The sequence below is a fragment of the Fusarium phalaenopsidis genome (genome assembly GCF_050370095.1).
Source record: "Fusarium phalaenopsidis strain FUZ10S chromosome Unknown contig_32346, whole genome shotgun sequence".
NCBI lineage: Eukaryota > Fungi > Ascomycota > Sordariomycetes > Hypocreales > Nectriaceae > Fusarium > Fusarium phalaenopsidis.
Window position 1 is genome coordinate 1,948 of NW_028145388.1, and position 13,539 is coordinate 15,486.

Here is a 13,539-nt window from a genome sequence, read left to right on the forward strand (position 1 = left end):
TTGCCATGTTTCATGTACCTCAGAGCAAGGCAACTTTCTCAGGATGCGCGCGAGACTCGTGTCGTTTTGCTTCTCCGTCATCGTTACATCCTTGGTTTTGACCAAGTTGATTCATCTATCCGTCCATGCTCGAACCGTGCCGATGGTTGACTTTGGCCGCTTCTTACCATCGCTACTGCTACCCGATGTCGCGATCATTGGATTGTCGCGTCTCATAATGCGACGCAGCAAGACGGCTATTGCGAAGGTGGGTCGCTTGACGGGATGTCTATTTTCGTACGTCGTTCACAACCCTGCTTTGACTACTATCTGTTGATAGGCAACCAGCCTTGTTCTCTTAGGTGCTGCGTCGTCACAACTGGGCTTCTTCTATAAGACCGGCAGCGAGTTTAAGTGGACGGACGCCCAAAGATATGCCCGCGACAAAGATGGCCTCAAGATTTTGCTCAACGAGGTGGATGCTGCCCTCGCAGCCGGCCTTCTTGTTGCCACCGTGTCTTGGTTTGCCGGGGAGAGCGTGTACAGAGCCACTGGCGCGCTGTTGGCCATGACTGGCATGCCCATTTTGAACAGTAGGTGGTAATTGCTTTCCTGCCTAGTATATCACACGTTGCCGAGCCGGAGCTGACGCTTGTTGAGTCTTACAACTCCTCAATAGCATAGAGATCCACTATTATTCTCGCTACGTCAGAAGGTTACCTCAATTAGACGATCCAGACTGTGAATCCAGCCGCAACGATAGTTTCCATGCAGCACCAAGACGTCCGACTTTTGAATGTAGAGGCGGTCCGAGGGTGCTCCTCGCAGAGGAAGCTGCTGGGTTTGGTCCGTCCTGGCATATTCAACGCTGACGGCCATCTATCGTCCATCATCGCCGTACTCTATGATGGCAGAGACGCTCCCCGTGGTGATACTAGAAAGCCTCAGGTCGGCGGCGGATGGCTGTGGCGATACGCAGGCTACACGCGACAGAAACCCATGGCCTTTCCCGGACCTTGTAGAAGAGTCGAGGTGGGAAAGCCCCGAGAAGGTTTCAGAGGGTGGGCGCCAGGAAGCAACAGCGGTGGTGCGTGGCGGTATCGGCAGCGCCGCCCTCCTTGGTTGCCAGAAGCACCGCCCTCCGGCTTTTCTAAGTGGCCTTTGAAGAACTCGACGCAGGAAAATGCCAAAGAGACTAGCGGCGGTGACGGCCGCAGCTGCCGCGACGAACAATATGATGGCAGATTCTATAACCCTGTCGGTGATCCGCTCAAGATCACGAACCATGACAGCGACATCCTGAGCGCGTTGAAGCCTGCGTTTGCTGGCGGATCCGTCAGGATCAGGCACGTCGTGCTCGTCATGCTGGAGAGCTATCGCGAGGAGCTCTTTCCTCTGCAGCAGGGCTCTGATGTTCATCGGATGATGGCGAGATCTCACGGGAGCAGAGACGACGACGATGAAGTCAATGAAAGGCTTTCCCATATATGCCCGATCGCCGAAAAGATCACGGGCAAGTCTGGACGCTGGAAGAGAAGGGACGGTACAGATTTCGGTCAGGCGCCTACCCCGGAGTGGAACGACACAACGCAGCATGGATTCGGCGGCATCAACGTGGTCGGCGGCCTGACAACGGCCTCTCTCTCCCTCAAGAGCATGACCGCCATCCTCTGCGGGGTCTGGCCCCTGCCGGTCGACAACTTTGAAGAGTCGGAGGCACAGAGCTACCAGCCTTGCATGCCCCAGATCCTGCACCTCTTCAACCAACTCAAGGAGAACGAGTCGACGGACGACTTCTTGGAGCAGCAGTGGCTGTCTGCATTCTTCCAATCCGTGACTGACGGGTACGACCGGCAGGACAAATTCGATGGCAAGATTGGCTTCGACCACATTGTCACCAAGAAGCGGCTCGAGCAGGACGCCAAAGAAGGCACCATCTTGGAGAAGATCAACTACTTTGGATACCCCGAGACGACACTGAGACCTCACATTCGCGATTACATCGAGAAAGCACTGGCACAGCGCAGGCGGATGTTCCTCTCCCACTTCACCAGCACCACCCATCACCCCTGGGAGTGCCGAGGGCCTTCCAATCTGCGGAGTACGTCAACACACGCGGGCCGATGGCATGGCACGGCGATTTCAACAGCTATCTAAACGCCATGCGATTCACCGACAAGTGGCTAGGCGAGCTGCTGCAGACCTTTGATGATTACGGCATCGCCGACGAGACGCTGTTCGTCTTCGTCGGGGACCACGGCCAGGCGTTCAAGGAAGACGTCGCCTCCAAGACGGGAACCTACCAGAACGGCCACATCAGCAATTTTCGCGTGCCCATCACCTTCAGGCACCCTCATATCCCCGGGTGCAGTACAGTGCCCTCGCCACCTCTCTGTCCATCCTCCCGACGATTCTTGACCTCCTGGTCAGTACCGGCTCGCTCAACGGCAGAGATGCGGCCGTGGCATCCGATCTCATCCAGGATTACGAGGGTCAATCATTCATCCGACCGTACAGGGATACTCACAACGGCCGGCGCGCTTGGAACTTTGGCATCGTCAACAGCGGGGCTAGCATGCTCTCCGTAACGTCCGCAGATGCCCCCTGGAGGCTTGTGGTGCCTCTGGACCAGGGTTCCCGATACCGACTCACCGACTTGAAGAGCGACCCGCTCGAGCTCGAGCCTCTTGAGAGGTGGTCCATGGGCGAGCTGGCATCCGAAGCAGGATCAAGGCACGGCGTGAATGCATCACGGTGGGCCGTCGAGGCGGAGGCGGTGGCTCGTTGGTGGGCTGCAGAACGCAAGCGTCTCTGGGGCTACAAGCCTGGACAGTAATGGGGGAGGAGGGGAGGGTGAGGTGAACGAGGTGGCATCGTCGGTACCTGTGCATGTGAGGAGTGCCAATAATGCGCAGCCCCGCCAAGCGTAGCTGCGAGCTGGACTCCTGAACGTGCATAATGGGGTGAAAAGGTGGAAATGCTCAAAAAGTCTGGACGTCTCGAGTTTGCGTCTGCGTCTGCGTCTGTGGTGGTGAAAATACCGCTGATTTAGCGGGACTGCCGGGCCCGTCCAATCGACAACGTTCCGACGGGAACGAAGTTCTCCCCGCTGCAGCACGCACATTGGTTGGCTGACGGCGATTGGGGCCGATTCCGCAGTTATTGACCATCCAAGCATTGCGTAGGTAGTCATGCGCCTAACGCCTCAAGACAGTGGTGAAGTTTGAATCAAGCTATGAGGCTAGTCGTTTTATGGGGTTGATTGCTTCCGAGGGCTTGGGCTCAGGCATGCCTCATTCTCGGAGCAGAGCGGCAAGCAGGTTCTTCCGCCAGCTCCCTGATGCATCTGAGCACAGTCTTGTTAGAACGACAGGACTTGTTTAAAAACGCGAACCGCCCGTCTCATTCGTGAACGACAAAGTTGACCCTCTCCATCTCCTGTCTTGCAGATCTGTCACCTTTTCTCTTCTATCCTTTTGCAAATTATTTAGCCAACTTATTTGTTTGAAACAATCAGGCATCCATCCGGTCCAAAGCCGCTTCTATCCTACTCTACAGACAGATTCGAAAACACCGTGTGTGGCTCGTCGCAACCCAGGTCGCAGGTATCTAAAATGGATCTTCTAGCTGAAACCAGAGGCAAGAAAAATGGTCCTAGTAGTCCCGGAAGATGACCTGGGGGTCTGAAGGGTGGCAGAAGTCGAATTTACAAGAGACAAAATCCAAATACCGCGCGGTGCCGGGCTACGGGTTCGAGACGTCGCTCTACACCGAGCTGCAGAACATCTAACACCGCTGAAGAGGCGTCGTCAGAGGCAGAGACGGAGATCCCGGATTCGGAATCAGACACATCGACGGATGTCATTCCATGCACTCAAGATGCACCTTCCTTGGTCTCTGTCGGCCATGAGAAGCATCATGAAGGGACATCGAATCTAGGACGACCGGTTAGTGTCTATAGCACCGTAGAGGTACGCTTAGATGATCATGTTGACGAAAAAAAGTAGATGAAAGCTAACTGCGTTTCGACCCATCAGGTGATGCTTCACGTCGACGAGCACACTGGAGTGCAGACAACTACAATGCTGTCAGCCTGTGGCGGATTTTGCGTCAGATATAAAACCCTAGGGTGCAAGCGATGAAACGAGAATAGTGGGTTTCTTATGAACGACACACAGGCTGAGTTCATTGCCGGAAAGAAGCGCAACCTGCTTGTATATAGATAGTAAAATACCTAACTCCCGTTGGAAATACCGGTAGACTCTCGGTTATCATCTCAATCTGCATTAGCGTCAAGTAAGATTTATGATATTCCCAATTCCAACCCTTGGAGGAGCAGGCGCGGATGACCTTGGTGGAATCGTATCAGGACAGTATCAATGTTTTATTTCTTTCATTTCTTTCATTTCTATCAACTACTTATTTGCCCCCTTCTGACGGCCCATTATTTCAAGGCCGCTGGCTGTCAGTGGCAAGCCACGTTTATTGAGCTCCCGCACAAGCAGCACAGCGCTCTCGGGCACATGCCCAAGGAAGTCATCTCCTACCGACTACCTTAACTAAGCCGAGGAGGATAGAAAGTAGAAGTACATAAAGTCAAAGCAATGCAATAGTCCGCGGTATCGACGTAAGCACCGCACTTTGTCCTCATTGAAAATCGGCGAGTTCAGTGTTTCCAGTAGCTGGGATAAGACCCCACTGTGAATCCTGGCACCGGGGGGCATCGGGGAAGCAAGCCCGTTGCCTAGCGGAACGGGCGGGGCTGCTGCGGTCCCAAGGCCCAGACTTGTCAACCAATTCTAAGAGTCTTTCTAGCGCAAGGACTTGTTGATCTTTATGGACTGGCGACGCTCGCTGCGTTGTGATTAGAGCGGCGAGCTCGATAATGTCGTCGATACTTAGGATCTCGCTCACGAGCATGGAACCGGAGCCGAGCATCCATAGGATAGAGAGAAAGGCGTGGTTTCGGCACAGCTGCCTCATCGCTGGCATCGCCTGGGCTCCCATGTCCAGCAGAGTACGGATCATTTGTTCCCTCTTGTAGCAAACAGACAGAACCAGTGGCGTACATCCATAGCCAACATCAGCGTTGACGTCCAGACCCTCCTGTTCAACGATGACTCTCACAAGACATGCCAGGTCTCCTCGTACAGCCGCCTTGAAGGCTTCGAGGTTTGGAGGGCGGAGGCCTATGGAGGCACCGCGCCGGACGAGCAGGATCGCTGTTGACTCTTGGTGGCTGACGATCGCTTCCATAAGCGGTGTCTTCTTGGAGGTGTCTGTATTCCCCGGGCCGTCGGGTGGCAGGCCATGGTCGAGGAGAAAAGACATGACATCGTCACGCCCCCTCCTGGCTGCCAGGCGCAGAGGGGAGTGGAGGGTCGCGTCGAGACTATACAGGGATAGAGGGTGATATTTCCGGGCATCCTGGCAGCGCTTGAAGTCTGCCCCATTCGCCCTGGCGGTCGCTAAGATTGCCAGGGCGTCACACTCGTCGCGGCTGTGAACAATGGCGTGGAAGACGGAGGAACATCGGTAGTTCTCGACGTCGTTTCTGTAGAGGATGGGGATGCAGATTTCGCAAAGGCGGCGGCATGAGCGGGAAAGCGACGCTTGACTGCCGAGCGGGCATAGCTCTATAATCATGCAGACAAGTTCTTGCGGCAATGAGAGGATCATGACAAGGTACGGTGGATAGAGCCTTTGTGCTGTTTGTCGAGATGAAGGAGCTGATGGCAACGTGTGGAAGCTTTCAAATCGCCGCGAGTAGAAGGTAGCTGTTCTACATGCAACGAGGTGTGGATTGAAGGTGTAGAAGGGGGACATTGGCCGGCTGGCAGGATCACTTGTCATTTTCAACACGGGATTTGTTGGTGCTTGGCTCAATCGAGATGAAGGATTGCAGTTTTGGACGTGACGACAATGCGGCAAGAAAGAGTGGTGTCGATCGACTGTCTGGTAGCAGCGGCGCAGCCCGAACAGGACGGTATCTTGTCAGTGGTCTACAAATATCACTTCGGCCGTTTGTGCGGAGATCTGGTGCCGTGCTAGCGCCTAACTGATAGCATTTTTTGGGCGGTATAGGTGTTGCCTGGGATGTAAAGTGTAGGTGGATGCCGGCGTGATCGGTTGTCAGACGCTTATGGCGGATCTACTTTAAGTCACTGGCTTGTCCAGTGCTGGCCCATTGGACAGACGGCCGAAAAGGCGAGGGAAAAAAAAAAAATGAACGGATCAAATCCTTAGCTGTAATCCGTGCTTCTGCAACTTGATTGTAATCACCGACCCCCTTCGTCTTCTACAACGGGTACCTACTATCCATTGGGGATGGCAAGGAGGTAGCTGGGGCGAGATCAGCCTGGTCAACATTGTCGGCTATTTCCATGGCTAGGCTTCAGCAGAGGGCCAACGCTTTCGGAAACACGAGAAGAGGAGGGCCGCAGGATACTCATAGACGCACAACTACACTCAGCCGATCTTTTCAGGCGCGATTGAACTATATGGTCTGGACTCTTCTTATAACCTTCTGACCTACTTAGTAGTCCTCCGCTCTCTCAAGAATCACCGTGAAGTGCCTCAGGGTATCCGCTTCTTTCACAATTCGGAGACCGCGGCTGATGGTGAGTCGCCGTCCGTAGATGTCGATGAAAGCTTTAGCCACAACGTCCAGCTGATCATTCCCGTAAACTCTTCTTGGGATCGCAAGGCGCATGAACTCAGCCCTCGCATAGCGATTGTGCCCCGTGATTGGATCTCGGTCATTCATCAGGGTGCCAATCTCCACGCCTCGCACACCGCTCTCGAGATAAAGCTCCACCGCCAGTATTTGCGCCACGAACTCTTCCCTAGGGACAAGAGGCAGAAAGGCGGCTGCGTCGATGACGATCGCATGGCCGCCTACTGGCTGCTGGATCGGAATTTTGGCGTCTATGGGCTTGCGGCCGAGCCGCTGGACTTGTCCAACTTGGGAGCGTAGATGATCCGCACAGGTGGCTTCGCCGCGGCCTACGGCCAATGCCTCCATGTCTCGGCCAGCCATTCCGCCATATTTTGTGTAGCCCTCAAACGGGATGACGTTTTCAGAGGTACGCTCGAACCAATCCCGGCCTCTCATCGCCAGGAAGCCTCCAATATTCACCATCCCGTCCTTTTTCCCCCTCATGATCATCGCATCCGCATACTGGTACATTTGCGCAATGATTTCTTCGATGGTTTTCTCCGCGTAACCAGGCTCGCGTTGTTGAATGAACCATGCGTTCTCGGAAAACTGTGCGGAGTCGAAAACTACAGGAACGCCGTACGCACGAGCTAGGGCCTTGACGCGGCGCATGTTGCCGATCGAGACCAGCTGCCCGCCGGTCTTGTTGCAGGTGACCGTGACGAGGACGAAAGGGACGTTGTTGGGCTGGGCCGCGAGGATATCCTCAAGCTTCTGGATGTCGAGATTGCCCTTAAAGGGGTGGTGTTGGTCGATGCAGAATGCCTCATCAATGGGGCAGTCGATGGCGGTGGCTTATTGGCATTCAATGTGGGCTCGTGTGGTGTCGAAGTGGGAGTTTCCAGGCACGACGTTGTTTCTCTCGACGATCCGGGAGAACAGAACGTGCTCGGCAGCACGGCCCTGGTGGACGGGAAGGACGTATTTGAACCCGAACAGCTGCTCGACTTTGTCTCTGAACCTGGAAAACGACGAGGACCCTGCATACGTCTCATCGCCAATCATCAATGCCGCCCATTGGCGGTCGCTCATGGCGCCGGTACCGCTGTCTGTGAGAAGGTCAATGAAGACTTGGTCGCTTTCGAGGCCGACGAGGTTGTAGTTAGCTTTACGGATCCAGTCCTCGCGTTGTTTTCTCGAGCTACGCCAAATCCGCTCGACCATCTTGACACGCCAGCTGGCTGGCAGCAGATCATGCTGAGACATGTTTGCGGCGAGCGGAGTGGATGCTTGCGACTCTCGCTTTGTATTGTTGATGGCAGAAGTTAGGTTGGTCCGTGGATAGTTACAATATGCTTGGGAAACAAAAGTTGGAACAAGACGATGCAGCTGCATTGCGGCCTGCGTATATGTAGGTGGTCTTTTGTTTTGGAACGCGGAAATAGTCTACGGCTGTCCTTGGTACATAAGAGGTAAGAAAAAGACATTAGTTCCTCCCAGTAGGAGTCAGTAAATATAACAACAAAGGCCAATTCATGTCGCGAAGAGGGTCACCTATTTTGTCCGGCCACTGTTCAGACGAGAGTGGGTAGAGTCGTTACTTGGATCGTTTCCTATCCAATACAAGACTTTTTTGGACGGAGATCTTGCATTTTTTTTTAAACTACATTTGAATTTCACAAGCCATTTCTCGCGCCTACCACTACACCAGATGCGTCTATCGTTGCTATTAGGAGGTAACAGACTGGGTGTGGCGCCTCGCAAACATGTGTACTAACGTGTGACCCGGGAAGTCCGTGCACCCCCCATCTCCGCACATCGTGATGCCCTCACGGTCGGAAGAAGCGGTTAGCGACAGTCATTGATTTCTCGGCCAATATAACTTCAAATTATTAATTAAATAGCGAATTAACTAAAGAAAGCACTATTAATAATCTAGCTCTTTTTGCGCCTTTTTCTCGCCGGTTTGCGTGTGCCAGTTGCCTTCCTTTTCTTAACCTGATTTTCAGCCTCATCACGAGTATCTATTATTTTATGGATCTGAGGGAACGCCTTATTGGGGTCAAATTGGACGGGTTTTCTTCCTGAAGGCTTCTTAGCCGCTGCTTTCGCCTTCAGGAGAGCGACTTCTTGCCTCAGATAGATAATTTCATAATTATCACGATCTGCGCAGTCTTGTGCCTTTTTAAGGACCCTCTTTATGCCTCGAGTCGACTCATTTTCGCCCAGATTAAGCTATTCAACTTGTCGTTCAATATCGCGGCCGCAATGAGGCGTATTCCACAGCCCGGGGGCATCGTCGATCTGGTTCTTTGGTGTTGAGGGCCCCGCCTTTTGTGCTTTGAAGACCTTTAGTTTCTTGACGCCGGCAAGAGCCTTCGTCACGTCAAGAGGATATATTCCAGAAGCCCGAAAACCAGCTCGGATATTCTTCTCGGTCATAGCTTTTATTGAAGCTCTTTTATAAGCTGATACGAAGAGTTGTTTTTGGTGTGGCGATGTGATACTGTAGACGGCCCACCCACGAGTCTCCTCATGATAAAAGACCTTCAACGGTCCAAAAACCGCAACGTCAAGCGGCTGCGTAAGGTGTGAAGAGTGTGACGGGAGCCAGCTAAGCCAGACCTTATTCTTCCAAGCTGTCTTTATAAGGTCTCCTGTTATATGCGTCTTATGTTGATCGAGGACTAAGATACGCCACTGGTCTAGCTTTTTTGGCTTTGTCTCAGGAAGAAAGACGAGTTTGAACCACTTGAGGAAGATATCTGCAGTTGACCAGCCGGAAGGGCTACAGTCATACTTCCAGTCCGGAATCTCCTTAGGAAACCACTGTCCTTGAAGGTTATGACCCGTAAAGACAACGCACGGCGTCAGGCGGCGACCATCAGCGCTCCCACACTCGAGAATCGTGATCCAAGCAGTTGAATCGCTCTCCATAGCTTCGGCCGCCGTCGTCAATGATGTTCCGGCCACTTTCCCGGCTTGGGTTTCCCCTTCTTTGACACCAGTCTCGTCGACATTATATAGACGATCCTCCTCGATGTCACAGTCGTTAAAAAGGTCGCCAAGGCCGCGCCAATGCTCCCTAAGTCCTTCTTCTGTGACAGCCTTCTTGCGAGCGGCATCAATAAGTCGAGATGGCTTCATTTTGACCTCCTCGTGGCGAGTAAAAAAGCGGTCAACCCAATGCTTACCGACGGGTTTATCATCGCCGCCCTCCTTCGCAATCGCCGAGGCAAAAGCTCATATCTCAGACTTATTGGCAGGCATATAAAAAGCCTCTCTTTGATGTATCCATTTGACGATATCCTTCTCTTGCAAAAGACTCAACTTTTGAGTCTTTTCCTTGGCGGTGTGAATATCGGTGGCTCCTTCCATCCGGTCTTTCAATGTCGAGGGCCCCAGGCCGTGCTTGCGCGCCGAGCCGCGAATTCCGATGCTTTTCGCATCCTCGATGGCCATAGAGAGAGTTACCTCTCTATCAGTGCTTTGAGAAGTCATATTGAAAATTTGGTATTGATTGAAGCAAAATTGCGCCCGTGAGAGTTATATTATATGATGTTGTGGTGATGCAATTGAGACATTCACGTGTGCGGAGATGGGGGGTGCACGGACTTCCCGGGTCACACGTTAGACCGGCTCTGACGCTTTGCCACCGCCATCTTCGAAAGCCAATAATGCGTGAGATATTTCCTTTATAGATACAAAGCGAGTATCTCTACGGTAAATAGCAAATCAAAATATCATTCTTCTTATGGATCTGATGAGATTTGTTGGCATCTCATTGATGTAGGGGCTTTGTACTATTGTGGATGAAGCTGGTGAATGAAAGCTCGCCGAAAACAATAGAAACCGATAGCTCAGTCAATGAAGGTTTGGGTCTCGCTGGCACTCCGACACAATTTTGCGAGGCGGCTATTTCTCAGCTGCTCAGGCTGTAGACATCTCTCGTGTGTTAAACAAACTTGATATGTCTTTCGTAGAATCTAAGCATCTGCAATCAAGATGTCAGATCATGATTTTGATTTTTTGGGATGTTTTTTGGACCAACCTGTTGAGGACACCTTCTATAGACCTCTTCTCTATCATGTTCAGAAACTTGGCCATTTGGCCACTTGAGGAAGACATAGTACTTCTTCGTCGACTCGTCAAACTCCATATGGTCGATATCTGAGTAACTCCATTCAACATCATGCTCGTTCGATGTGTTTTTGACTTCGTGAGCTGAAGAAAGCTGGTTCAGAGGCTGTTTTTGCGATCGAGTTCTCATATCTCTGGATGTCTTAATGACGATGCAAGCCGGGTTTGCAAATCTTGACTTTTTTTACTTTTATTCTTTTTTTTTCCTTTTCCTCTTTTTTTGGGGGGATGGGGGGTTAGGCGTAAATGTTGCCGGATCTCTCCTCGTTTGAACCCCTTTAGGCAAGCAGTAAAAGGTCCCTGATTGGCTCTTGAGGGCTGATTTCTCGTCAAATTTCATTCCTTGATTTGGTGACAAGTATGGACAAAGGCGGCGTGTCTGGTATTGGCACAACCCAATCTGGACTTGTGAGGTAGAGTCTTTCGTACGGTTAACCTTGCTCAGTGTAGTTTTATACTATCGGACTTTATAATTTAAACTCTTAAGGAATTAAGTCATTAATACATACACTTATGACCATACACATATTGCTGAGCGGATACGAACAGTAAACTTGATAAGCCCACTAGCCGCTTGTATTACTTGAACATGGCCAGGCAAGACGAGAATGATAACATGTAGGGCGATCTAGGCTTCATGTCGCAGATTATCTTCTATGGGTATTTGGACTGACTCGCAGCAGATACGCAGTCGATTCCATTCAGGATCATTTCGTTGATGAATATGTGAGACTTCACCATTTTCTTCTTCATTTCCGCACTTCTTACGTCAGACCCGCCTCCAAAGTTGAGACACGCCTGTTCGGTGGCCACAATGCCCTCGCAAGAAGAGAAAAAGACCCCTTCTATGCGGAATAACAAAATTTCTATCATGGTCTGTCTATACAGAACTGACATGTTCAAGGGCAAAACACATTTCCAAGTAAAATGGCAAGGCTATAAGAGCAAGAAGGAATGGACGTGGGAACCTGAGGAAAACCTCAGGCAAGTTTCCTGCCGTCCATGACTAGGTTACGTTCGGCTGATGATGGAACTCACCCAATAGAGTTGCAGGTGACACGCTTATTCGGACTTATTTCGAGAGCCTTGCTCAAAGATCTAAGAGAGTTCAAAAATCTGCGAAAAATGTTCATACTCCACGCAGCCGGAACAAATACGCTCGTGGTCCTGCAGGCCAAGGTTCACGCCAACATTCTCTCCCGAATCACGTTCCGGGCCAGAAATGGAGACCTCCTGCTGGGGACTGGGAATATCATATCCTTACAATTGATAGCTGTGATGAAGATGACACTGGAACCCTTGTGGTTTACATCACTTGGTCTGGAGGTCAGAAGACCAAGCATGCAGCTAGCGTGCTTTACAGGAAGTGCCCACAAAAGGTTCTACAGCCCCAACTTGCCCTGAACAGTATACCATAGCAGTTCTAACAGAGCCAGATGCTTCGTTTCTTTGAACAATTTGTCCAAATGTCATGAAACATACTCTAACGCGCGCTTTTCTCGCCTCTTCTTCATCCATGAATCGTCGGCACTGAAGGGGGGTTTGCCTCCATCTTGCTTTGGACAAGTTGTACCTAGTCTAGGCGATGAGACTTTGGCTAGAGCTTCAAAATTTGCGTCTGATCAACATGCTGGGATGTACGGCAGTGTATTGACATCGCACGTTGGTATGGAGCGCCTTGGTATCCCACAATCGATGGCTATAAGAATCAATTAAACACGATTTGATCAGCCAAAACGGACGTTGTCTTGATCATTATGGTAATGATAAAGACAGTATTGGATGTCAGCATTTCTGTAGCAGTAAGCAATTCAAGACTAGCCCGCTACCTTGGCTTGAAAAATAGGTCGGTACCTAGCAAGGCGAAATGGCTTTTTTCGCATCAAGTCCATTGATGTCTTTATGGTTATGTTTCGTAATAGAAGCCTAGAGTCGGTGTAGAGCTTAAACTATAAAATGACGTATCCAAGAAAGCCGAGATAGATTTTATCGTCTCTGTTAGTCGTTATTGTTGACTCTCTCATTTGCAACCTTTTATTTCATTGAGAAACCCCGCTCTAGGCACGCACCTAACTACACCATAATAATATCGCCTCTGATGGAACCGGTCGAGCTTAGTAACCACCATTCAACGAGCCGGGTGATGGACCTGACCCCTCAGCACGGGCTACATAATCATCGCGGTTCGTCAGATGATACGTCTCCTGCTCAGGCTTATCAGGCGGTTCGTCCGCTTCCCAAAAGCCAAGAGCCTAACTCGGCTTCGAACAGAATCAGGTCAGAGGCTGAAAGCGCAATGGAGTGTGGTCCATGCAGCCTGAGCCCAAGCACGCAAGATAAAATGGTCAGAATGGGCCAAGACCTGGACGCCTTGAAGAGCACCATTCATCATATGCAAGGTGTACAAGACGCACAGAACAAGATCATAGGAAGACTCTTGTTAATGCAAAGACGAGGGTCAAAAGCTAAGGGGTCACTCAAGGACGAAATCGGAGGGTAACAAAGACGTCCGATTGTAGGTGGTGGACAATTGGGTAGCTTTATCCCTGGCTGGGACGCAAGAAGGGATCGGTTCCTGCCACATTACCGTAGAGTCTATCGGTTGGCGGGGCGGGAAAATGTTCGGATGTTCAGATTTGGCCGTCTACTCTGGCGGAATCAAGACGCTAAAAACGAGGCGGCATCCCGCAGAAGACCTAGTTGAAGTCAAATATCCTGAGCATGACATTGTTTTATCCCTTGTTTCCGTTCCTATCATGAAT

At 51.3% G+C, this 13,539-nt stretch overlaps 3 protein-coding genes across 3 annotated transcripts; 1 reads left to right on the forward strand and 2 right to left on the reverse strand.

Moving 5' to 3' along the window:
- Positions 1 to 217: 217 nt before the first annotated feature.
- LRP88_14366 (uncharacterized protein) lies at positions 218 to 2,815 on the forward strand (the record flags this gene model as incomplete). Its single annotated transcript, XM_083250711.1, has 5 exons — positions 218 to 276; positions 328 to 572; positions 782 to 2,080; positions 2,167 to 2,344; positions 2,410 to 2,815. The coding sequence occupies 5 exons, from the start codon at positions 218 to 220 to the stop codon at positions 2,813 to 2,815; spliced, it is 2,187 nt and encodes a 728-aa protein (XP_083093501.1).
- A 1,811-nt stretch (positions 2,816 to 4,626) lies between these two features.
- On the reverse strand, positions 4,627 to 5,625 carry LRP88_14367 (ankyrin repeat domain-containing protein; the record flags this gene model as incomplete). The annotated part of the gene is made up of 1 exon (XM_083250712.1): positions 4,627 to 5,625. The coding sequence occupies one exon, from the start codon at positions 5,623 to 5,625 to the stop codon at positions 4,627 to 4,629; it is 999 nt and encodes a 332-aa protein (XP_083093502.1).
- An 889-nt stretch (positions 5,626 to 6,514) lies between these two features.
- LRP88_14368 (uncharacterized protein) lies at positions 6,515 to 7,903 on the reverse strand (the record flags this gene model as incomplete). The annotated part of the gene is made up of 2 exons (XM_083250713.1): positions 6,515 to 7,429; positions 7,547 to 7,903. 2 exons carry the CDS (start codon positions 7,901 to 7,903, stop codon positions 6,515 to 6,517), a joined length of 1,272 nt encoding a protein of 423 aa, XP_083093503.1.
- Positions 7,904 to 13,539: the final 5,636 nt, after the last annotated feature.